This window comes from Ambystoma mexicanum, chromosome 7q, assembly GCF_040938575.1.
Source record: "Ambystoma mexicanum isolate Mex_15411 chromosome 7q, UKY_AmexF1_1, whole genome shotgun sequence".
NCBI lineage: Eukaryota > Metazoa > Chordata > Amphibia > Caudata > Ambystomatidae > Ambystoma > Ambystoma mexicanum.
This window is the reverse complement of record NC_090941.1, coordinates 1099052469-1099079511: the sequence shown is the minus strand read 5'-3', so window position 1 is coordinate 1099079511 and position 27043 is coordinate 1099052469. Positions and strand designations below refer to the sequence as shown.

General features: G+C 54.9%; 1 protein-coding gene across 1 annotated transcript in view; it reads right to left on the bottom strand.

Annotated features, from left to right (window-relative positions):
* LOC138528640 (tripeptidyl-peptidase 1-like) overlaps positions 1-27043 on the bottom strand; it is a 171970-nt gene that overhangs the window by 108360 nt on the left and 36567 nt on the right. Inside the window, exon 2 of the mRNA XM_069640459.1 lies at positions 1086-1169. Coding sequence (XP_069496560.1) covers positions 1086-1169 — 84 coding nt within the window. The remainder of the gene's footprint in view (positions 1-1085; positions 1170-27043) is intronic.

Sequence of the window (27043 nt, the reverse complement as noted above, 5' to 3'; positions counted from 1 at the left end):
CCAACTAATGTGTCCACTCTAACTGTTAGCTCCTTTTTAAACATTGCACATACTTTGCTTTCAGACCATAATGCAATGTATTTCTACAAAATGATTAAAAGCCTTAGATCCGTGCCATTGCAACCTTCAACATATCTTGTCTAAGGGCCCAGCACATGCATTCAAGATGTGTTTAGTAACTCATGAGTAGAGCACTTTTGCCCCATCTCCCATGTCAATGCAGCAACAGCATGACACATATGTATGATGGCTGTATGTGGGACAGACTGCCTGCAAGTTTGAAGACAGATTCATTAAACATAAAATGGAAATCTGTAAGTAAAATCAGAAATGTAGCGCGATGAAACACGTCTAAAGGAAGCAGCACAACATTAGCCGCCTGCAGGGAAACGTGCTATAAACAACATCAAAGTTGTGCAGGCAGGGAATTACAACTGTTGAAGAGAGAAACATTTTGGAGCTATACACTCCAAACTGAATTTCCGCAAGGACTGAACGAATTTACCAAGCAATTAATATTTGTGTGATAATGGACTATTTGTTTATACTTATGATATTTACTTTTTAGTTATGTCCACAGCCTTTATCTTTTAGTCGGTTGCGTTCGTTAGTATTTAGAACGCAGTGTCGGTTTCCTGAAACATGTACATTGGAGGGCATGAAACGTGAAAACAAATTCACATAAGCTGTAAAATCCTTGCACTCTGCTAAATCGGAGTTCATTTCCTGAGACAAAAAAATCGGTCCATGTCCTTTCAACGAAATCAATTACTTTGTGGTAATTTACTTAGTGGAAATGACTTCAAATGTTTACTATGATGTTTTTTGGGGAGGGGGCACTCGTCCTCTTTAACCCTTCCCTACCACTCCTACCCAAACCCCTCTCCACCCCCTTTAATTCCTTAACATACAACTACAAGTAATCCAAAGTAATAACCACAAAGTAAATGACTACAAAGTACTTTACTTCTTGAAAACAATTGGAGACCAAGAACATCTTGTGCTCTGCCACCACACTCCTGGTACCAGATTTCCTGAGATTCCTAAGCAAGCACAGCACTGTTAGCAGCCACCTGGACACCTACCTGAAACTCTGGTCCGGCTCCAGATACAGGCCAATCACAGCAGCTGCACAGCAGGCCACAAGCAGGAGGAGGCGGGGTCTCAACCTGTGAACGACAGAGGAAGCCAGCAATCACCAAGTGCCTCTAGAACAGGGGTAATGGCATTCATCGGATCAGTTACAAAATAGCAACGTTGGCCTGCTTAGTTAAAACTGTAACTGAAAAATGATTACAACAAAGTTAGATAGGATAACAAAATTAAAAGAAACTTTTAAATAATACATTACAAGATGGACCAATGGAAAGAAATGCTTGCAGTGCGCCTTGTTTCGAAAAGGACTTATGGTACTATCCAATCCAAATGCATTTGCGACAGAGAAACAGACATAGGGCCCGATTCATGGAATTTTCTACACAGTAAAAAGGGACGTCTCGGTGACGAGGCACCTCGCAGAGCGTCAGTGTGGCCTGCGCAGAGGCCAGACTAGGGGGTGGAACACGCGAAATGGGGAAGAACATGGGGAAATGTGGGCATTACGAGGGACTGGCCGCAGGCAGTCCAACACACGCCCACAAATGTGCGGAACGAAGCGTATTCATGGATCTGATCGCCCAAGCCCTCGTCGAGGAAAAGCCCTCAATCTATCCACCAGCCGAAGGCAGACGTACAGACACTTGCGCATAGGAATCACCTCTGCGTGGTGAGATTGCAGGTTAGATTTAGAGGTGCGTGCACGCAGATAAGGTGCAGATCTTACTTAGGGGTGTGCGTATACAGTGTAGCGGGGTGTGTGAATGGTTTACGGGGGGATGCATGCAGATTTCTCAGAGTTTTACCTGAGTCATGGAAATTTGTACACATGTACTCGGGGTGCTGGTAAGAGTTACGGGGGACTGAGCACAGTATCCATGAGATGCAGACTTGATTGCTGGGGAGCCCACACACTTTTTCAAGGGTGCATATGTACACACCCAAGGAGCACGCAAAGCTGGCTGTATCTGGCTCTTTTTGCTTTGGGTGGGGGCGTGTCGGGGGCCTTCTGGCCGTGACTTGCATATATGATCATTTTGGATGAACAATCCATGAATACGCAGAGCACGCAGAAAAACCTCTCAGCACAGATAAACCTCTGCGTGCAGGCTCACGCATAGGCATTCTCGGTGCGCAGCCTTAGCAGGATCCCTACACACTTTTACATGAATCGGGACCCTAGTGTTTATTATATTCAAATCGTAGTTTAACAAAAATATATGGTTTTGAAAGGTGAACATCTAAATTTATAGTACAGAATGCATAATGTAGAAGAAGAGCCCTGTATCAGCTTTCCTTTCTCGTCCAGGCAGCTATATATCGGTCATAGACCTGGCAAGTTCATGAAGTACAAAAATTGTCCTTGAGTCATTGCTTGGCATTTCTGTCCTTGAACTGCTTAACATCTGGAATAAGAAGTGACCCCACTAATACCACACCACATGGAATCAAAGTCATAAAAACCAATGCCAGTCCGGCTTCTGCCAGCGCAATGGCACTGGACCCACTCTACTGGACATCAAGGAAGAGCTGCTCATTTACGGTGACCCCGGGCACTCAGGTAACCATCATGCTTGCCCTGTCTGCGGTGCTTGATACGGTCCATCTTGAATACTTCACGACCACTTTGAGGTGCTTGAACGTCCAGGTGGCACGGCCCTCACATGGTCCAAGCCCTTCTTGGACAACCACAAGTTCCAAGTAGGGTCCCTCCTCTCCAGCATAACAACCCTGTAATATGGAGGGTTGAGCGAACCCACCGATTCCTATGAAAAGACACTTGGCTCCTCTGACCTGCCTCAATATTGGTATAACAATTGGTCTCCACGTATGTGCCATGACTGCCAAAGCCATCCGAAATCCCAAGAGGACTTAGTTTGCGGCACCAAGTCATGGACTACGTGGCCCACAATCAACAGTGGATGCCAACAACTGCTCTGTTTAAATGCTTGAGAGGCAGAAATACTGATCCAGGTTCAGGTTATAAGGACACATGATAATAGCAACAGATTGTAGCGTGATCATTGCTACTATTGTTTGCTTGTTCACTTGTTAGATTCTTTCTACCATTGTACTCCTCCATGACCTGTACAGGACTCCCTTGCTTCTGGGCGAGGCTATAGAACAGTGAATCCAACAGCCATTCTGTTTCACTGGCTTGACTCTTTGGGACTTCCTCTGATACCAGAGGATAAAGCCAGAAACCTTAGGGGCGAACTCTGATCGTGCCCTCTCCTCCTTCCCAGAAGGTAATCGCGGTGTGCAGTCATAATGTCAAAAAAATTATGTTGAATTACAAAAATGTCGAATTTTCTTTTTCCGAATGCTTTATTTTTTTATTTACATGTTTTTTTTGAGGTTCTGTAAGTAAAAAAAGGTTAAAACAAAAAAAAATTAAAAAGGAGGGTTGGGGGCAACCCCCCAATTCGAACAAAAAACAAAGAAAAAAAAGACATTCGAATTTTTATTTTTTCGACATTATGTTTTAGACATTATGTCTATAAACCGGTAATCGCATTACTCAAAAAGCTTCTCATCCTCTCGGAAAACCTATTGGCAGCTTGTATCCTGCCAAATAAATCGCAGGATAACCTTGGTCCTCCCGGTGGGGATGTCTCCATTAGTCCACTGTAAAGCCGAACGACTGGCCACAAATCCCAAACCTTAAGCAAGGTTCAAAAGGGGCGAAAAACATACAGCAAGGCCCATCTACGGCAAAGTCGCTATCACCAGAAACCACTCTTAAGACACTCAAATTGGCCAACAAAAGTAGTAACACAAAACTGTACGACTCTCTATATTGCCTGTTCCACGGTTATGTACCAGTAGTCAAACAGCCTCCCACAAACTGCTTACCATTAGCAAACCCACTAATACAGTATATGGTGGGGGAGGAGCGGGAAGTTGCAGAACTTTGCATACACCAGGATCCTAGCCTAGAAGAAAGTGTGCAGAGTGTATAGACAGCCCACCACTTCACATAACCCTACAGCCAATAACATCAACTTGACATTCCAGCCTGTATACCCTTTGGGTCATACGCTAAAGACTGCCTCAGCCGCATCAAAGTCGTTATGTAAGGTGGACCTAACCAACACAATTTATAGAACAATGAACTTCAGCACTTTTGGCAAAGAGGCTTGGCAAGAACCGGAATGTGACGCTGCACAGGTTGTGGTTTTGTACACAAGTAAAAGGATTCCATGCACCAGCAGAGGACTACGTAGCCAGTTCACGAGAAACAGAGGTCCCACAGACCAAGAGATACTCGATAGGCTGGTGGATCATGTAAGCAAAAGAGACACCCTTGGAAGAAGCACAGGCACTGGCAAAGGAAGAAGAAGCTTTGAGACGCTGCAAAGACACCAATAACATCAGCTCCCATGAAATAAAAGCAACTGCGCTAGCTCCAAGAGCCACACGACAGAGCCGCGAGCGTGTGTCGTGTGTGTGTGAGACCAGCACCACTTGACGACAGAGGTGCCCTGCATGTAAAAGGAGTATTGGAAATGCAACAGATTGGGCTTTTGAGTAGATATGGGAACGGTATTTACCAGGCATTGCCGTAATGGTACTAACTGGCCATTAAAGATAGCAGCTGGAAAATGGTTCACATGCCTGGACCTAGGATAACAGTGCCTGGCAAATACCCATATAATACCCATACACAAGCCAAAACTGCTGGCTTTGCCAATGCTTGTTTTAAACAGGACTTCAGTAAAGGGCACACACATTGCTTATAAATCAAGGGGCTAAAGGCAGGCCTGGTTAACACATTTGTATTACACCAGTAGCGTGTTTACAGCACCAATTAAACCATTAGCTCTCAGAAGACTGCTTTGATAAAACCCTGGCAGGCACTTTGTGTGCAAAGTTGGATTTTAAGGATTGATAAAGTTAGCTCATAGAGCTTTTTTGGGGGGGGGTAGGGCAGGAAGTGGGTGAGAATGATCATAAGGATTAGCATGGCTATGGGCAGTGGCTAGGGGGGTGAGCCCACTCTGCAAGACCCTCCCAAGGGGTCGAGGCAAGTGGGACCTCACCGGGACCAACCCCCCCTTTAGGGACAAGGATTCCCAAGTCAACTACCATAGCTGCATATATGGTCTATCTTCTATGAAGAGTAGTATGGCAACTTTACGTTTGGCTGAAGACAATGTGAAAAGAAACATATGTGGAAGAAAAAAGGAAGAGGTCTCGTTAACCAGAGGCGTGTATTTAATTGCAACTTGTCAGAGCAGAAGGAGAGATGGAGAGTGCTATGCACAGGGGAAGCCCCCTGACATCATCACGCCGTGTGAAGGTGGAGTCAAGCCAGGTCGCAAAGTCTACGACTTTTGAATAGTGGGAGATGCTGGAGGCTCGGCGTATGGAACTGCAAAGGAAGCGGTACGAGAAAGAACAGAGAGTAGTACCTGGTAGTGGCGCGACCAAGCTTGCAGACTGGTGGGCAGGACGCCCAAGGAACAGAGCAAAGATTACTGAGAGGAGAAGTCTGAACGGCATCCGATCGCCAGTGTCTGCGGATCCAAGTTTGCAGCATACATTATAATATGCGTGTGTGACAGACTATATGTCGGTTCAACTATCAGAGGACTTCAGCTAAGAATCCAGACACAGGTCCTAACAGACACCTACAAATTTGTGAGGAAATTGAAACCTGAAAAGCATTTCCACAAAACCAATCGGAAACAACCTAATGCAACATTTTCACCCGGAAATCACACCAATGACCATCAAAGATTTTGAAAATACCAAGTTAATTATATCCTTGGAGACGGGACAAAAAATGCCAGCGGACAAATTGATTAACGAACTGTGTATAAATAGTAGAATCATGCGAAAGACCAGGCTTAAACCTACATCAAAATGTGTACCACCCCGAGCACAAACTAATTTGATAGATTCATTCCATCAGGCAATAATCAAAGATACACACGCACTCAGCATGGTCTACCCGAATAACACTAATCAACACAACATCAAAGCTATCTTGCTAGCCCTCCATCTACACAAACCAAAACCAGTCCCCACTTTCAAGGTCATCAGCGCGCCTAGAGGCCATGCAAATAGCAGTGGAGGGTGGTATTAAACCCAATAACATAACACCGAAATAGAAATGATATCCAAAACGGACTAACAGACGATACAGGTTTCCTAAAGGCAAAAGAAAGGGCCACTTGGAAAACTTCACAAACACTTAAAAAAAACACTGGTATAATTGCCTGACTCACACATGAGGGATCTTTCATAGCAGGTGGAGAGCTGTTAGTGGCATTTGTGAAGTGCAGTACTTCTATTGGAATGGTCTTGAATGTTGTACCAGAATGCCTCAGCGCTTCATTACACAATCAAGCAGAACATTGCTTAACACAAGGGAGGAAGTGACAATTAACATGACCCATTCACTCAATCTCGCAACGCTGCACAGAGGCATGATACATACAGGGGCAGTTCAAATTGCATCTAATCACCTCACGGCAGCTGACTGCAGCTGTGGGCTCTGCACAATGGAGAAAAGTATGGTAGCCATTCAAATCATTTCCAAATACCTTCTTACTTTTATGGACTTTCAAAGAGTCAGCAGTGAGGCGTGGTGGTCTGTAGGGATGGGTGGTTCAATGGGAGGGCAGGCCTGCAGTGAGGGGCAAGCCAGCTACAGAAAGAGGGGGTTCAGCAGTGATGGGTAGTCTAGATCCACAGGGTGCATGTATAAGGCTAGCAAAGGACTTTATTTTCACTGCACACTACGAGCCACGACTGAGCTTCAGTGTTAATCAAAATGTCAGTCCAAAAGAAACAAAAAAAATCACTGTAATAATAATGACAATAACGATACATATTAAACTACTTAAAGTCAAAGTTATCTCAGCCATTCTACTGGCCCTATTGATAGGGCATGTATTTTTGAGCACTATCGATCATACTTTTATTTTCCAATGCATCTTACCTCCGATTTTCTGACATTTAGACATGCAAACCTCACGGGTTGTAAACTGTCATCTTGTGATAATCTTATCTGTTGATCTATTGGCCTAAGTTCAAGTTCTCTTGCGGCACTAAATCATAACACCTGCACCTCACGCTGACCTCATTAGACGCTTACGCCGCTTGTCACAACGCCAGTGCACGTCTCATTCGAACATCCTCTGTTTGATATCGACATGTCTCCACCATGGAAATTCCAAGACACCTCTTTCCCCAGTAAGTATCAACAAACCCTTTGTGAAGACAACTTGGGATTTTCTGTGCTGCCTTCATGTCAATTTCCGAGCCTTCACGACTCCTTTTTGCTCAGTTCAGCTAACAACTATGACAAATTGAACCGAAGAAAAGGTACTTAAACTAGCTCGAATCACTTTGGTCTATAGGCGCTTTTACTTTCAATAATTACTACATAACTGAGAAATGTCTTTGCTGAACCAGATCGCAATTGTATATTTACAGGTGGGTTTTTTTTCACATGCCAATGAGAACTTTCCAACTTTGGGTCTAGTCCTGTAGTCTTCTTCTAACATGTCTGTTTCTTCTCATCATATTGTTCTTAAATACCATTTTAAATTAAAACATCAATCCATTATTTTATCCAAATTACAAAAACAACAAAAATACTCTCACACACAGGCCTCCAGATAAGGTCTTTTTACGCATGAAAATCTTGTAAACACGCGGCTTTATTATTTTCCTGGGTACATTTGCACACAGGTTTAAAGCAAAGGGCAGTGCAAAGGTCAGGTTACTTGACAGAACCCACAAGGCTTCTTTTGATTTTTATGTACATGGATGTAATTGCAAGCCACCTCTGAAACAGAATGTATTTCTATGAAGCCTTTCAATAAATAAACTGCTCACTGTGACAAAAGGAATGGTTTCTTTCCATTCAGCTTCAGAAGCACGGTGCATGTTTTGCTAGAATGTTAGGATTGAATAACGAATAAGATGGAAAACTAAGTTGCAATTGAGAATTCATATTTTTCAACAAGTTATGCTTTTTTTTCCAGTGAAAGCAAACCAGTATTGCACAATTGTATTTTTCAAAGTTCCTGTGCTCTGCGCATAATCATGCAGAGGCAGATGATTTTTACTGTTATAATTTAATTTACACTCTAATTATAAAAACAGTGGTAAAATGATGACTATGCACAGTCTAGTTTACATCCATTCAGCCTTGCAGTCAATGGGGTACATTACTATAAAAGGTCAGTGGCAGCAGAGTCTTTGCTCAAGGGTGAGTGATTGTCATTACACTGATCACAGGTGTTCTAGCCTCTCAAATCTTCAGGTCTACAATTAAAACATCCAACACCTGACTCTCAAGGAAGTGCAAGCGCTCTTCAAAAACAAACAAATTGGTAATTGAAATAGAAACTCAGCAAAACCTGTCCCTGTGATAATCCAGCTGGGTATGATATGATATGGCATTTATAACGCGCCTATACACAAGGTATTTAACTTTATGTAGCGCTTCATGAATGGTTCGTCATACATCTAGGTACTGTGATAATTATACCTCAGTCGATATTCAGTTAACCAACCTCTGAAGGATGTTAGCCAATAAGATAGCTCAGCCGGTTGAGCACTCGTTGCTGCAATCTGTGCGTGATCTGTAGGTTGCGGGTTCGAATTCCGGAAAGTCCAACTCAGCCTTTCATCCTTTCGAGGTCGATAAAGGAGTACCGACTTTGGTTTGGTGGTAATTGTGATAAAATATGTTCTATGCACAGCGCTTTGCCAAAAGAGCTATATAAATAGCCATTTGACAACTAGATTAGATATAGTATTTAGCATGGGGTTCTTGCCTCTCTGCACTGTTGTATCATAACACTGGCATACCATTAGGTAGTAACAGCTCCAGGAAATTAGGACTTCATTAAACATCAAAAGACAATTCTGCTATTGAATTTCAAAACACACAAAACAATTCATGTTTGCTTTACTATATAATTGGCTAGGTTTTTGTGATTTCAACATTTAAATATATGCAGGAGAGATCAAATGGCTAGAAATAATGAAAGGTGTATTCTGTCACAATGCAGAAATCTGCTGCATAGTAATGATTTCAATACAGTTTTTGCACACGTCGTCTGGATGTCGCATACATTTTACTCTCTTGCAAAGGAGAAAAGTCATTTTTACTCTCTTAAAATCACATTTACTCTCAAAGTTTAAAAATAGAGAGTAAAATACTCCCACCTCCAAAAGCTTATCTGGAGCACTGCTCACACAGTTGATTTTTTATTTCTGCTATCTACAATTATTATGGCCTCAATTCAAACACACCTTTACGAACTGGAGTATACCGAAGAGGAAATGCGTGAGAGAAAGTCATCAAAAAGATGGTAAGTCAAGTGAAAGTCGTGACGATCGCTCGCAGGATCCTGATCCTTGTCGCATGGCAGACTTTTCCACTTGGTGTATGTGCCATCAATGTGAGGTAGTGCCAACTTTGGTGCAGAACAGTTGTTGCCGAGAAACCTCTGGCTGCTTGGCCTGCATAGGTGAAGAAGAACCGCCACCCCTATGCGTGGCCCAGCTGCTGGACTTCAGGGCAGCCTGCCTTTCAAGATCCGTGTTGAGAATGTTCATAGTGCAGATGCAGAAACGTATAGCAATCGCTCCTCCTCGAGCCCCTAGTAATGAGCAAGCATTGCGTCCATCGGCATTATCTGTGGCAACCTTGCACTATAGCCTTTTGTGTTGTTCTCTCAGCCCATTCTGATATGATGGGTTCACTCACAATATATATTGTCATATATTGAAACATGTATTGCTCTTTGTTCATGCTATACCATGCCATCTTCTATTTTGTGTCAACAATATTATTTTTGTCAATTACTAGCTAGGACCCAATGATTTTCCTACCCTTTTTTTTTACAATGCGCTTATACATTATTATAATACCATTTCACAAATATTGGCCATGCCCCCCAGAATATGTGCACTGGGCACAATAACTACACCAGTATGTGTATTGTAATTATAGGTGATGTAGTAGGAGTAAGGCCAAAATTATCATAGTAGCAATATGGGTAATGTAGTGCGAGTATAAAGTGTTTGCAATATGAGGTATTATGAAATTGGGTCATTGGAGAAACGAAAAAAGTACTGGATAAAAAATAAAAACAAAAATACAAATATTCCAAATAGTTGCAGGTAAACAGTTGTGAGACACTGCTGTAAGTGCACTACACGTTCAAACGTATCGGTGTATTGTTACATATTGGTGTGCACTAACACATGCATTGGTCTATGGCACTCGCCTTACCCTTGCATGCCCACCCGTCTAGAATCAATGGCAGCTGGCACCTGTGATGGTGTGCTCGCACGGGGGCAGGGTGGATGGAGACACTTACAGGGTAATTCATAGAATTTCGCAGAAAAGTGTCGCAAGCGGCTGGCGCAGAGTGTCCGCGTGCGATTGTCTGCGCCAGGCACGTGCGCTAAAACCGATTTCCGCGCACAGCGTATTCATGGATTTCAGGCTCCCAAACCAGCCGTGGCGCAGAGTATCGCAGCGACCCTGCAGCAGCGCCAGTAACGCCCCCAAGAACGCCCTCGCGCAAGGAAAAGCCATCAAAATCGCTAAATCATCGCAAAGGGCTGCGCTAACCCTGGACCAGTCTACAGGGCTGCCAAACAAGGAACGCAAAGCGGGTAACATGCATATCAGGGGTACGCGTGAAGTCATACACGCGATTAGCCAGGGTACGTGTATCACAGGGGTGTGCGGGAAGTTCTACACGCAATTCGGCTGGGTACGTGTATTACAGGGGTGCGCGGGAATTCTCACATGCGATTTGGCCAGGTACGTGTATTACAGGGGTGCGCGGGAATTATCACACGCGATTTGGCCAGGTACGTGTATTACAGGGGTGCGCGGGAATTATCACACGCGATTTGGCCTGGTACGTGTATTACAGGGGTGCGTGGGAAGTTCTACACGCGATTGGCCAGGGTACGTGAATTACAGGGGTGCGCGGGAATTATCACACGCGATTTGGCTTGGTACGTGTATTACAGGGGTGCGTGGGAAGTTCTACACGCGATTGGCCAGGGTACGTGTATTACAGGGGTGTGCGGGAAGTTCTACACGCGATTCGGCTGGGTACGTGTATTACAGGGGTGCGCGGGAATTCTCACATGCGATTTGGCCAGGTACGTGTATTACAGGGGTGCGCGGAAATCATCACACGCGATTTGGCCTGGTACGTGTATTACAGGGGTGCGTGGGAAGTTCTACACGCGATTGGCCAGGGTACGTGTATTACAGGGGTGCGCGGGAATTCTCACATGCGATTTGGCCAGGTACGTGTATTACAGGGGTGTGCGGGAATTATCACACGCAATTAGGCTGGGTGGGTCCTCACAGGTGTTCCCTGTACACCCTCCACGGCCCCTGCAGGCAGCCCACAAAACAGGGGACTACCCTGCACACCTGCTCATGTCCCCCTGCACCCCCACCCCCCAGCAGTGCAGGGGCAGCCTCCACCAGGCCCCCACCCATGTCTCCTATCACCCCCACCCCCCAGCAGTGCAGGGGCACCCTCCACCAGGCCCCCACTCATGTCTCCCACCACCCCCACCCCCCAGCCACCAGGGGCATCCTCCACCAGGCCCCCACTCATGTCCCCTATCACCCCCACCCCCCAGCCACCAGGGGCACCCTCCACCAGGCCCCCACTCATGTCCCCTATAACCCCCACCCCCCCACCACCAGGGGCACCCTCCACCAGGCCCCCACCCATGTCCCCTATCACCCCCACCCCCCAGCAGTGCAGGGGCACCCTCCACCAGGCCCCCACTCATGTCCCCTATCACCCCCACCCCCCCGCCACCAGGGGCACCCTCCACCAGGCCCCCACCCATATCTCCCACCACCACCACCCCCCAGGGGCACCCTCCACCAGGCCCCCACTCATGTCTCACACCACCCCCACCCCCCAGCATCCAGGGGCACCCTCCACCAGGCCCCCACCCATGTCTCCCACCACCCCCACCCCCCAGCCACCAGGGGCACCCTCCACCAGGCCCCCACTCATGTCTCCCACCACCCCCACCCCCCAGCCACCAGGGGCACCCTCCACCAGGCCCCCACCCATGTCTCCCACCACCCCCACCCCTCCGCCACCAGGGGCACACTCCACCAGGCCCCCACCCATGTCTCCCAACACCCCCACCCCCCAGCAGTCCAGGGGCAGCCTCCACCAGGCCCCCACCCATGTCCCCTATCACCCCCACCCCCCAGCAGTGCAGGGGCACCCTCTACCAGGCCCCCACTCATGTCCCCTATCACCCCCACCCCCCCACCACCAGGGGCACCCTCCACCAGGCCCCCACCCATGTCTCCCACCACCCCCACCCCCCCGCCACCAGGGGCACCCTCCACCAGGCCCCCACCCATGTCCCCTATCACCCCCACCCCCCAGCAGTGCAGGGGCACCCTCCACCAGGCCCCCACCCATGTCCCCTATCACCCCCACCCCCCAGCAGTGCAGGGGCACCCTCCACCAGGCCCGCACTCATGTCCCCTATCACCCCCACCCCCCCGCCACCAGGGGCACCCTCCACCAGGCCCCCACCCATGTCCCCTATCACCCCCACCCCCCAGCCACCAAGGGCACCCTTCACCAGGCCCCCACCCATGTCCCCTATCACCCCCACCCCCCAGCCACCAGGGGCACCATCACCCCCACCCCCCCCCCCCGCCACCAGGGGCACCCTCCACCAGGCCCCCACCCATGTCTCCCACCACCACCACCCCCCAGCCACCAGGGGCACCCTCCACCAGGCCACCACCCATGTCCCCCATCACCCCCACCCCCCAGCAGTGCAGGGGCAGCCTCCACCAGGCCCCCACCCATGTCCCCTATCACCCCCACCCCCCAGCAACCAGGGGCACCCTCCACCAGGCCCCCACTCATGTCTCCCACCACCCCCAGCCACCAGGGGCAGCCTCCACCAGGCCCCCACCCATGTCCCCTATCACCCCCACCCCCCAGCAACCAGGGGCACCCTCCACCAGGCCCCCACTCATGTCTCCCACCACCCCCAGCCACCAGGGGCACCCTCCACCAGGCCCCCACTCATGTCTCCCACCACCCCCCGCCACCAGGGGCACCCTCCACCAGGCCCCCACCCATGTCCCCTATCACCCCCACCCCCCAGCAGTGCAGGGGCACCCTCCACCAGGCCCCCACTCATGTCCCCTATCACCCCCACCCCCCGCCACCAGGGGCACCCTCCACCAGGCCCCCACCCATGTCTCCCACCACCCCCAGCCACCAGGGGCACCCTCCACCAGGCCCCCACTCATGTCTCACACCACCCCCCACCCCCCAGCATCCAGGGGCACCCTCCACCAGGCTCCCACCCATGTCTCCCACCACCCCCACCCCCCAGCCACCAGGGGCACCCTCCACCAGGCCCCCACTCATGTCTCCCACCACCCCCACCCCCCAGCCACCAGGGGCACCCTCCACCAGGCCCCCACCCATGTCTCCCACCACCCCCACCCCCCCGCCACCAGGGGCACACTCCACCAGGCCCCCACCCATGTCTCCCAACACCCCCACCCCCCAGCAGTGCAGGGGCACCCTCCACCAGGCCCCCACTCATGTCCCCTATCACCCCCCCGCCACCAGGGGCACCCTCCACCAGGCCCCCACCCATGTCTCCCAACACCCCCACCCCCCAGCAGTGCAGGGGCAGCCTCCACCAGGCCCCCACCCATGTCCCCTATCACCCCCACCCCCCAGCAGTGCAGGGGCACCCTCCACCAGGCCCCCACCCATGTCCCCTACCACCCCCACCCCCCAGCAGTGCAGGGGCACCCTCCACCAGGCCCCCACCCATGTCCCCTATCACCCCCACCCCCCAGCAGTGCAGGGGCACCCTCCACCAGGCCCGCACTCATGTCCCCTATCACCCCCACCCCCCCGCCACCAGGGGCACCCTCCACCAGGCCCCCACCCATGTCCCCTATCACCCCCACCCCCCAGCCACCAGGGGCACCCTCCACCAGGCCCCCACCCATGTCCCCTATCACCCCCACCCCCCAGCCACCAGGGGCACCCTCCACCAGGCCCCCACTCATGCCCCCTATCCCCCCCACCCCCCCGCCACCAGGGGCACCCTCCACCAGGCCCCCACCCATGTCTCCCACCACCACCACCCCCCAGCCACCAGGGGCACCCTCCACCAGGCCCCCACCCATGTCCCCTATCACCCCCACCCCCCAGCAGTGCAGGGACAGCCTCCACCAGGCCCCCACCCATGTCCCCTATCACCCCGACCCCCCAGCCACCAGGGGCACCCTCCACCAGGCCCCCACTCATGTCTCCCACCACCCCCACCCCCCAGCCACCAGGGGCACCCTCCACCAGGCCCCCACCCATGTCTCCCAACACCCCCAGCCCCCAGCAGTGCAGGGGCAGCCTCCACCAGGCCCCCACCCATGTCCCCTATCACCCCCACCCCCCAGCAGTGCAGGGGCACCCTCCACCAGGCCCCCACTCATGTCCCCTATCACCCCCACCCCCCAGCAGTGCAGGGGCACCCTCCACCAGGCCCCCACTCATGTCCCCTATCACCCCCACCCCACCGCCACCAGGGGCACCCTCCACTAGGCCCCCACCCATGTCCCCTATCACCCCCACCCCCCAGCCACCAGGGGCACCCTCCACCAGGCCCCCACCCATGTCCCCTATCACCCCCACCCCCCAGCAGTGCAGGGGCACCCTCCACCAGGCCCCCACTCATGTCTCCCACCACCCCCACCCCCCAGCCACCAGGGGCACCCTCCACCAGGCCCCCACTCATGTCCCCTATCACCCCCACCCCCCGCCACCAGGGGCACCCTCCACCAGGCCCCCACCCATGTCCCCTATCACCCCCACCCCCCAGCAGTGCAGGGGCACCCTCCACCAGGCCCCCACTCATGTCTCCCACCACCCCCACCCCCCAGCCACCAGGGGCACCCTCCACCAGGCCCCCACTCATGTCCCCTATCACCCCCACCCCCCCGCCACCAGGGGCACCCTCCACCAGGCCCCCACCCATGTCCCCTATCACCCCCACCCCCCAGCAGTGCAGGGGCACCCTCCACCAGGCCCCCACTCATGTCTCCCACCACCCCCACCCCCCAGCCACCAGGGGCACCCTCCACCAGGCCCCCACTCATGTCTCCCACCCCCCCACCCCCCAGCCACCAGGGGCACCCTCCACCAGGCCCCCACTCATGTCCCCTATCACCCCCACCCCCCAGCCACCAGGGGCACCCTCCACCAGGCCCCCACTCATGTCCCCTATCACCCCCACCCCCCCGCCACCAGGGGCACCCTCCACCAGGCCCCCACCCATGTCCCCTATCACCCCCACCCCCCAGCAGTGCAGGGGCACCCTCCACCAGGCCCCCACTCATGTCCCCCATCACCCCCACCCCCCCGCCACCAGGGGCACCCTCCACCAGGCCCCCACCCATGTCTCCCACCACCACCACCCCCCAGCCACCAGGGGCACCCTCCACCAGGCCCCCACCCATGTCCCCTATCACCCCCACCCCCCAGCCACCAGGGGCACCCTCCACCAGGCCCCCACTCATGTCTCACACCACCCCCACCCCCCAGCATCCAGGGGCACCCTCCACCAGGGCCCCACCCATGTCTCCCACCACCCCCACCCCCCAGCCACCAGGGGCACCCTCCACCAGGCCCCCACTCATGTCTCCCACCACCCCCACCCTCCAGCCACCAGGGGCACCCTCCACCAGGCCCCCACCCATGTCTCCCACCACACCCACCCCCCCGCCACCAGGGGCACCCTCCACCAGGCCCCCACCCATGTCCCCTATCACCCCCACCCCCCAGCAGTGCAGGGGCACCCTCCACCAGGCCCCCACCCATGTCCCCTATCACCCCCACCCCCAGCAGTGCAGGGGCACCCTCCACCAGGCCCCCACCCATGTCCCCTATCACCCCCACCCCCCAGCAGTGCAGGGGCACCCTCCACCAGGCCCGCACCCATGTCCCCTATCACCCCCACCCCCCAGCCACCAGGGGCACCCTCCACCAGGCCCCCACCCATGTCCCCTATCACCCCCACCCCCCAGGGGCACCCTCCACCAGGCCCCCACTCATGCCCCCTATCCCCCCCACCCCCCCGCCACCAGGGGCACCCTCCACCAGGCCCCCACCCATGTCTCCCACCACCACCACCCCCCAGCCACCAGGGGCACCCTCCACCAGGCCCCCACCCCTGTCCCCTATCACCCCCACCCCCCAGCAGTGCAGGGGCACCCTCCACCAGGCCCCCACCCATGTCCCCTATCACCCCCACCCCCCAGCCACCAGGGGCACCCTCCACCAGGCCCCCACTCATGTCTCACACCACCCCCACCCCCCAGCATCCAGGGGCACCCTCCACCAGGCTCCCACCCATGTCTCCCACCACCCCCACCCCCCAGCCACCAGGGGCACCCTCCACCAGGCCCCCACTCATGTCTCCCACCACCCCCACCCCCCAGCCACCAGGGGAACCCTCCACCAGGCCCCCACCCATGTCTCCCAACACCCCCACCCCCCAGCAGTGCAGGGGCAGCCTCCACCAGGCCCCCACCCATGTCCCCTATCACCCCCACCCCCCAGCAGTGCAGGGGCACCCTCCACCAGGCCCCCACTCATGTCCCCTATCACCCCCACCCCCCAGCAGTGCAGGGGCACCCTCCACCAGGCCCCCACTCATGTCCCCTATCACCCCCACCCCCCCGCCACCAGGGGCACCCTCCACCAGGCCCCCACCCATGTCCCCTATCACCCCCACCCCCCAGCCACCAGGGGCACCCTCCACCAGGCCCCCACCCATGTCCCCTATCACCCCCACCCCCCAGCAGTGCAGGGGCACCCTCCACCAGGCCCCCACTCATGTCTCCCACCACCCCCACCCCCCAGCCACCAGGGGCACCCTCCACCAGGCCCCTACTCATGTCCCCTATCACCCCCACCCCCCCGCCACCAGGGGCACCCTCCACCAGGCCCCCACCCATGTCCCCTATCACCCCCACCCCCCAGCAGTGTAGGGGCACCCTCCACCAGGCCCCCACTCATGTCTCCCACCACCCCCACCCCCCAGCCACCAGGGGCACCCTCCACCAGGCCCCCACTCATGTCTCCCACCCCCCCACCCCCCAGCCACCAGGGGCACCCTCCACCAGGCCCCCACTCATGTCCCCTATCACCCCCACCCCCCAGCCACCAGGGGCACCCTCCACCAGGCCCCCACTCATGTCCCCTATCACCCCCACCCCCCCGCCACCAGGGGCACCCTCCACCAGGCCCCCACCCATGTCCCCTATCACCCCCACCCCCCAGCAGTGCAGGGGCACCCTCCACCAGGCCCCCACTCATGTCCCCTATCACCCCCACCCCCCCGCCACCAGGGGCACCCTCCACCAGGCCCCCACCCATGTCTCCCACCACCATCACCCCCCAGCCACCAGGGGCACCCTCCACCAGGCCCCCACCCATGTCCCCTATCACCCCCACCCCCCAGCCACCAGGGGCACCCTCCACCAGGCCCCCACTCATGTCTCACACCACCCCCACCCCCCAGCATCCAGGGGCACCCTCCACCAGGCTCCCACCCATGTCTCCCACCACCCCCACCCCCCAGCCACCAGGGGCACCCTCCACCAGGCCCCCACTCATGTCTCCCACCACCCCCACCCCCCAGCCACCAGGGGCACCCTCCACCAGGCCCCCACCCATGTCTCCCACCACCCCCACCCCCCCGCCACCAGGGGCACCCTCCACCAGGCCCCCACCCATGTCCCCTATCACCCCCACCCCCCAGCAGTGCAGGGGCACCCTCCACCAGGCCCCCACCCATGTCCCCTATCACCCCCACCCCCCAGCAGTGCAGGGGCATCCTCCACCAGGCCCGCACTCATGTCCCCTATCACCCCCACCCCCCCGCCACCAGGGGCACCCTCCACCAGGCCCCCACCCATGTCCCCTATCACCCCCACCCCCCAGCCACCAGGGGCACCCTCCACCAGGCCCCCACCCATGTCCCCTATCACCCCCACCCCCCAGCACTGCAGGGGCACCCTCCACAAGGCCCCCACCCATGTCTCCCACCACCCCCACCCCCCAGCAGTGCAGGGGCAGCAGGCAGTCAGGCAGCAGCAGGTGGGAGCGTGCTCGGGGCTCTGGGGGGCAGTAGTTCGGCCTTCCGGGCAGGAGCGTGGTATTCCTTGTGCGTAGGCGTGGCCAGCTTGGTACGGAGTGATTTGGCACGTGAAAATCCTGCACGTCAGCGTGAAAACCGAGGAAAGGCCCTCAGCGCGTAAGCGCGTCTGTGACGTGACCCGCACGGGTGTTTCCCACACAGCACGTGATGACAGAGCACACGTGGAAAGACTGCACGTCAGAGTGTAATCGCGTGTGATTGGTGGAAATGGCCCTACACGCAGAAGTGACAAAGCGTGTGATTGGTGGAAATGGCCCTACACGCAGAAGTGACAAAGCGTGTAATTGGTGGAAATGGCCCTACACGCATAAGTGACAAAGCGTGTAATTGGTGGAAATGTCCCTACACGCAGAAGTGACAAAGCGTGTAATTGGTGGAAATGGCCCTAGCGCGTACACGCCGCGTAAGTGACGCTGGACGTGTGGCCCTGTATAAAAGGTATGTGTAGAACACGTTTTCCTTGTACGTGCTTTTCGTGGAGAGCGAGTGGGTGAATTCTGTACTTCTTGTCGTTTCACACGCGATTTACTTCACGGCGTTTCAAGTTCGTATTCCCTGTTACCTCTGACAGCTTTTTCTCTTTTTTCGCTTTTACTGGTTTACCTGGGCCTGTTCCCTCAAACAGTGTTCCCTTCTACTGTTGTCCTGTCTCCTCAGACAGCGTACAAATCTTCTTTTGGCGGGGGTGTTGCCAACCAAACGTGCTCCTTTTACACGCTCGTTTACCAGGCAGACGGTGAGTCACGCACGTATCTAACATCTGTGCTTGCCCCGTGTGTAGCCTACCCCTTCAGAGGTCATTCTAGGCTGCGTGTGACACGCATACGTTCATTCTTGTGTTACTGGGTGCCACAGCGTAGTGCAGGTTTTTCTTTCTGCACACGTGGTCTAGGAGGGGTTGCGTGCACGTCATCTCCCTTTTTTGGGGCTCCTGTGCGTAGCGTGACCCGTCATCTTTCCCCCAGGGGTTACAATCAGCCTTGCAAGAGCACTAGGGTACAATTACCATCTGGTACCCAACCCCTTTGACCCCCAATTGCCCAGGACAATAGTTTCCAGCCACTCCCATACGCACATTTACATCAGTGCCATGGCTGGGAGGCGAGGATTCCGTAAGGGTGGCAAAGGTGGAAGAGCCACAAGTGGTGGCCGTGGTGGATCCGGTAGGGGACGTGGCCGTTACTTGCAGGGTGAGCCTGTCCCCCCCATGTGTGAAGGACCAGTCAAGGGCACCCATAACCCCCCCCCTCCCGTTGAGGCTGATGTGGCTGACACCATCCATGCTCAGCCCTTGTTGGACCAGCCCATTGTGGCACCAGATCTGGCTGACTCCATGGCTGACTTCCAGGTCAGCAGGCCTATGACACGTGCGCTGGTGCACGTTGATGTCACCATGCCACGTGCATCTGGGCCAGCAAGGTCATCTGCTGCACCAAGGAGGCAGGGCGGAGAGGCTGCAGGGGCAGCTGCGGCTCCATCCACCCCAGCCCTCACACACCCATCCAGGACAGTGTCGGTCCTAGTCCATGCTGCTGACATTCCCCCTGACACCATCACACTAGAGCCAATGCCTGCACCAACTCCCATGCTGAGTGTGCAATCCCACACTCCTGATACAGAGTCCACCAGGGCTCCTGCCCCTAGTGTCCAGAGCGGCGCAGGACACTCAGGATCACCACCACCTTCCAAGCGGAAGAGGAAGAGTGCTCGTCCGGCACAGGCTGATGCCCCAGACACGGCTACACAGTCCGGCCCATCCAGGAAGCCCAGCTTCACGGATGACGAACTGAATGCACTTGTCGAGTATGTGTCCGGACATGACAACGAGATGGTCATTGTTGCAGGATCCAAGACCACACCTGCACAACGCCAGGCACACTGGCAGACCGTTGCGGACATCGTAAGTGCCCTTGGAATCGTGAGGCGCACAGCCAATGATTGCTATAAGCGCTGGAATGACCTAAAGCGCAGGGCAAAGAGTAAGCTGGCCTCAAGTCATGCCGCAACTCTAGTGACTGGAGGTGGGTCTCCAGTAGTAGACATGGAACTCACTCCACATGAGTCAGTCGCTGGGACCTACGTCACGGAGGAACAGATCCAAGGTGTGGGAGATCTGGCTGATTACGAGGCATTGTCCGGTGAGTGCACATGCATGTGTGTGTCATCCATGTGCATGGTGTGTGTGTGAGGGCTTCTGTTTGTGTGCCAGGTGAGAGTGTGTGCGCCTGAGTCGTATGGGTCAGCCATGTGCTTCATGCAATACTTCCTGCGCAGCTCCATTTGGCCATAGCAGTATCCCTTCTGCCAACAGTAGACATCTAGCCCAACTGCACGCCAGTTGCCCTTGAAGTGTCACCTTGCCACAACATAGTTGCTTATTTTTCACTGTTCATTCAGTCAGTTTGTTTGCATTCCACCACTTTTACTAGGCATGTCGCTGTCCACTAGTCACATGTCTGACATGGCTATGGTAAAGTGGAGTGACTTTGTTACCTGGATATCATTTGTACACACATGTCCCTGTGCAATTGGACCATTTCAGACTGGCAGCTCCAGGTGAAAAATCTGACCTGTTAGAATTAGAAAAGCGATTACATGCGGGAACTGGACTGAATGAATAGGTGCTGCCCTCCTCTCCATCTTCACTCAATAGCAATGGTACATGCCATCTGTGTGATGGCATGTGTGTTTCACCTGGCAATCACAGGCCAATGTGTGATGCCACTGCCAGGCAGCATGCAGAAAATGTGTTCATCTTCCATCTTGGTGTCATCAGTGTGTGCCATTTGCCTGCACTTCATACGCAGTGAGGGTGCATGCATGGGAGGGTTTTAGTCATGTGGGACATGTGTCAATCAAGTACTGGTTCTCTTGCTTCTCAGCCCTCATTGTGTGCCATGGTGCTAATGCCTGTTTCCATTTCTTTGTTTTCATGTCCTTGCAGGGGAAGACGCACCTGATACTGCTGGGGTTGTGGAGATGGTGCAGACCCAGGAGGGGTCAGAGGGCCGACCAACCACCAGTGAGGGACGTGGTGTGGTGGTGGGGGAGAACCCACAAGTGCTGCAGGTCGTGCTCTCAAGAGGTGTCTCTGGCTGCACCTCCCCCGAGCTGTACTCAGGTGTTGATTCGGATGAGACCTACGTGCCGTCGCAGGTGAGTGTTCCAGGGAGGGATTCTGTTCTGTCTCACCCACCTGCACCAGGGTCAGAACCCTCCATGGGGATGTCAGTGTTGGCAGCTACGCCTTCGGTGGTTACGGATGCAGGGTCACACTCCGCGACATCTGATCCTGTTTCTGGGCCAGCAGATCAGAGGGGGAATGCAGTCCTGCAGCCTCAGGCAGTGCCGGCACAGCAAGGCGCAGTTCGCCTTGCCCCAGACAGGTGTGGTGCCCGCCGACGTGGTGGCCGTACGCCACCCGGCAATACCGCATGGGAGCAATCCATTTACGGTATGGCAACCCAACAGGCTGCATCATCCGAGATGATGGCTCAGGCCATGGATAGGGTGGCCACTTCCATTGTCCCCCCAGAAAGGCTGATGGAGCGACTAGAGCAGGCAACCGACTCCATCTACCAGTCACACAGGGAGGACATGTTGGGGTCCAACAGGGACAGGCGGGCGGCACTGGCGACTCTGCAGGAGGCCATCTCCATTGAGTCCCAGGGCCACAGGGAAGCCCTGAGGCAGGAGCTCCTTCACCTCAGGACGACTCTTGTTGAGCTTGAGGCTTCAACACACCAAAGGACAGAACAGCAGCTGGAGCGTCTCACCCATACGCTCTCAGCTGAGATGCAGGCAACGAGGGCGGAGGTCCGGGCATCCCGTGAGTTGTTGCATGGGGACCTCCGCACACTCATCCTCCAGAACCAGACCTACCACACCCGCATGCTTGCAGCCATGGAGGAGCAGACTAGGGCCTTGCGTGGGCTGCCTCCCATAGTGCAACCACCTCCGGATGCAGCTGCACAGGGTGAAAATAGCGACAGCAGTGATACTCCCACAATAGGGTAGCCGTGTGGGCCATGAGCCCATGGAGGTGTTTTATCTTCCCAGGATCCACGCAGGTGGGTTCTGGTGTGCATCCTGTCCTCGGACCTCCTGGGTGGCCTCCCCAACCCCCCCGGGCCCATCAATGGCCATTTTTGATTGTTTCTTATTTTAATTTTAATTTTTATTTCTTTTATTCCCAATTTTTTTGGGACGATTTGTTGGCTTCCGTGGTTCCTGTGGGCATACGCTGCATTGTGGCTGGGCACATGCAGGCTTGTAATGTATTTGGTTCAGATGCTTGGGTTTGAGTCACACACACCCCTCCTGCTTCCCGTTTCCATGGGCTTGCAAAGGGTGTGCCCAAGTGACAGTGAATTACACAATGACGTTGGACTCCCATGAGCTGTGTGGGCAGTCTGTAGTCAATACTGTGTATACATTCCTAGTGCATATTGCTGTTGTGTTGTACACTGCATGTTGCATTGATGTGTAACTCTTCTTCTGTGTCTACCTCCCAATTTGCAGGTCCCTTCCTCATGTCTACACAAGGACCTCTAGTCTGGAGATGGGGTCCATGTTGGCAGCAGTGCACCTACAACTCTACATGGCGCCAACACTGCACAGTTGGTAGTGGTGGGAGTGCAGGCATTTCCAGGTGGTGAGACTACTAATATGTAACATTTGTGATGTCATGTTAATGGTAGTACGTGCTCAAGTATGTTGTTGGTCCGGCATTGCTGTGAGCATTTCAGGTGTTGCAGGTTTCTAATAGGGACACTGTACATAGTGACACTAGTGTCATGTTGTGGGGATTACTTTGTTTACCTGCAATTAGCATGACATGGCACGGTGTGTCGTGTGGCGGTGCTGGGGTTGGGTTGGCTGACATGGCACTGTCCTCTTGTTGCATTTTGCAAGTGGGTATTCATTTTAGCTGCTTGAATGTGTAACTTCACAAAACTGCATTGGTGGTGTCTGTGTGGGTAGGGATGCACACATTGTGACACTTCCAGGTGAACAATCTCAGGCTGATATGGTATTCACGGTTAATTCTCCAGACATTCAGGATCAGTGTCAGGTTGAGTCATCATTGATTGTCAGATGGAATGTGCCAGGGCAGTGTGCACTCCACAGGGGTGTGATTTCTATGTGAAGTAATTAGCCACTAGCTGTGTACGGGCTGCCTCCCCCCGTGCCCTTTCCCCTCCCATGCGCAGCGGCTGTGCATGTGGTTGGGGATGTGGGGCCACCACCATGTCCACGGCCAGGCCCCGGCGTGTTGCAACGTTGTGCAGGACACATGCTGCCACTATGATCCTGCACACTACTGGGGGAGCGTATAACAGCTGCCCGCCAGAACGGTCAAGGGAGCGAAAGCGTGACTTTAGCACTCCGAATGTGCGCTCCACTATGCCCCGGGTCGTAATGTGGGCTGTGTTATATCTTACCTCGGGTGGCGTGGTGGGGTTCCGAATTGGCGTCATCATGTGGGGGCTGAGAGGGTAGGCACTGTCCCCTGTGGAGGTGGGGATTGGTATCATTGGTGGGGTTGTGACCTTGCTCAGTATCCAACATGCATGCATGTGCAGTGGCATACATACTCACCAAGCAGCCATGTATCGCCATGCCGCCCAGCTTCTAGGTCCCGGCTTAGGGTGGACATTCGGTAAATGAAGCTGTCGTGGGTGGAGCCGGGATAGTTGGCATATACTGAGGTGATGATTCCCTTGGCATTACATGCTACCTGCACGTTGATGGAATGCCAGTGCTTGCGGTTCCTATAGATGTGCTCAGATGCCCTGGGGGGACGTAGAGCCACATGGGTGCAGTCGATGGCACCTAGCACTTTGGGGAATCCTGCCACACCGTAAAAATCCAGGGCGGCAGCATGCCTTTCTGCAGGTGTTCTGGGCAGGTATATGTGCCTGCGGACTGATGGGCGTGCAGTGATGATGTTCAAGACCTGGTGTAGGCAGCGTGACTGGGTGGCCTGTGACACCCCACCCACTATGGCACTTGTCCGCTGAAATGATCCAGTGGCTAAGAAGTGCAGTACATTGAGGACCTTCTCCAGGGGGCTGAGTGCTTGGGAGCACAGGGTGGGTGATGTGAGGTCATCCTCCCACTCACTCACCAGGTCCAGTATAATGTGTGGTGGAAACCTGTACCTCCCATACACCTGGTCATCAGGCATCCCGAAAAGGCTGGTTCTGGGTGTGAATATTCTGGCCCTGACTATCCTCCTCCTCCTCCTTTGGTAGCCCACTGCCACTGCTGCTAGGAACGGTATGTTCATCCTGGCGTCTGAGCTTGTTATTGTTAAAGTGCGCAAATGTATGCTTTGCGCGTGTTCTAGGCGAGCGTGTGACCCGCGCACCCCTGGAATCCAGTTCCCAGTCCAATAGCGTGTGGAAATTCACACGCACCACGGGATACAGGTTCGCTGACGTACTTGCGTGTGTAAGTGCCCGCGCACCCATGAAATACACGTACATAGGCCAATCGCGTGTACGCGCACTTTTGTCCAATTACACGCGATGACACTCTGACGTGCAGTATTTCCACGTGTGCTCCGTCATCACGTGCTGAGTGGGGAACACCCGTGCGGGTCACATCACAGACGCGCTTACGCGCTGAGGGACTCTGGTCCAATAGAATCGCGTATGCGTGCTGACGCGCTTACGCGCTAAGGGCCTTTCCTCGGATTTCACGCTGACGTGCAGGATTTTCACGTGCCAAATCACTCCGTATCAAGCTGGCCACGCGAAAACACACGGAAGACCACGCTCCTGCCCAGAAGGCCGAGTTACTGCCCCCCAGTGCCCCGAGCAGCCTCCCACGTGCCATCTGCTGCTGCCTGCCTGCCTGCCTGCCTGCTGCCACCGTGCCCTGCCATTTGGTGCCTGCACATCAGCCATCTGCAGGGGTCCAGTTGCTGTGTCCACCCCTGCTGGAACTGAAGACTCCCGACTGGGATTACATCGCTCCACAGCCCAGCCCCAGGACCCAGTTGCCCACCCACACCTGCCTCTGGGGTTGCCATGTCGGGCACTTCCACATCTGGCACCAGTGGCAACCCCAGGCCAGAGGGGCAGAGGGGCACCAGCTTCACTGACACCGAAGTTGGTGTCCTGGTGGAGCATGTCCTGGGGCAGTATGATGCCCTCTTTGGATCGTCCCGCGCCAGCAAGGAAGGATGGGAGAGGATCTGGGCCGACTGTGTGGTTGCCATCAACGCGGAGGGGGTGGCAACCCGCAACGTCCTGAAGATCAAGAAGCGCTGGGAGGACTTGAGGTCCAGGACCCTTGTGAAGGCCCGGCGCCTCGTGGAGGGGGGCCGGGGCCGCATGAGTTCCATCCAGATGAGGGTCCTGGAACGCGTACGCCCAGCGCTCCACGCCCAGATCCTTGAGAGGGAGGCCCGTCTGGAGTTGAGCGGTAAGTGTCCAAGCATTACTGTGTGAGACAGGGCATGTTGCGGTGTGCTGGTTCTATGATACTTGCCTGTATGTGTGCCATAGGCCATGTATGCATGTATGTGTGCAGGGACATCATGGTAATGCATGTGCGACCAGTGATGTGTGACCCACATGGTTGTTGCATGTGTTCAAATGCCGCTTGGGGAGCCCTATGCAGATTTTGAACATGAGAGCATGCCAGTCTCTGTACCTGGACATGGGTGGGGGTGAGGGATGGGTGCTGATGCCAGGTACATATATGGTAGCCATGTCTGTGTGCCTGACGTGCGTGTCTGTGACTTGTGCATGCCATGGATGCATGACACATGTGTGTGACAATGCACAGATTCAGTGAAGCAGGCAAATTACCCTTGTATCCGCTGTGTTTGGTGTGTTTGGGCCCAGATGGATGTGACTGAGGTGAAGTGTGTGCATGTGATAGGCATGAGCCATGATGCATGTGAGTTACATATCATTGAATGTTTCAAGAGTCCATTGGACATGCATGGAAATGTCCATGGCATGCACCATGCCTGTAACTGTGTGTGTTTTGCCTGGACTGACCCATGTGTTGTGGAGGGACATGATGGAAGTGTACTTTGACAGTGGTGCTCATCTGCTATTGCTTCCTGTCTAGGGGACCATTGTACAGTGCCCTGGTGCTTGTGTTCTTTGTCTCCCTCTACGCAGCGGCTAGTGAAGAAGAGGGCGGAGACGGCGCTGTGGAGCAAGGCGGCGGGGATGCCCCCACGGCTGCAGCGGAAGGGGTGGGTGAGCCCCCACAGGGGCCTGCTACGGCGGGAGACGGTGAGGAGCCATCCAGGTTGGTGGTTTGCACAGAGGAGGAGGAGGCCGCCACTGGGGCACACATGGGGCCTGGTGGGGGCATCCCTGCTGGTGCAAGTGGTGCAGTCCAGGGCCAGGGGCAGGAGGCAGCACAGGTCACCGTGGAGGGGCCTGTGCATGTCGCTGTCCCTGACCCTGTGAGTGCACCACCATGCACCAGCAGGGATGCCCCGTCCCAGGCCCGTCCGCAGGTAGAGGGGATGTCCATGTCACCTGACTCCCCTCCACCTGCGGACGTGGGAACCCCTGGCCGTGTGGAGAAGGTCCTGATTGGGGTCGCGATGCGCACGGCTGTGATTCGTGATGCCGTGCGTGCTTCCCGGGAGGAGGACGCACGTCATCACGAAGTGCACCGTGCCGACGTGGCCCAATTGGGATCGGCCATGTTCGGGGGTTTCCTGCAT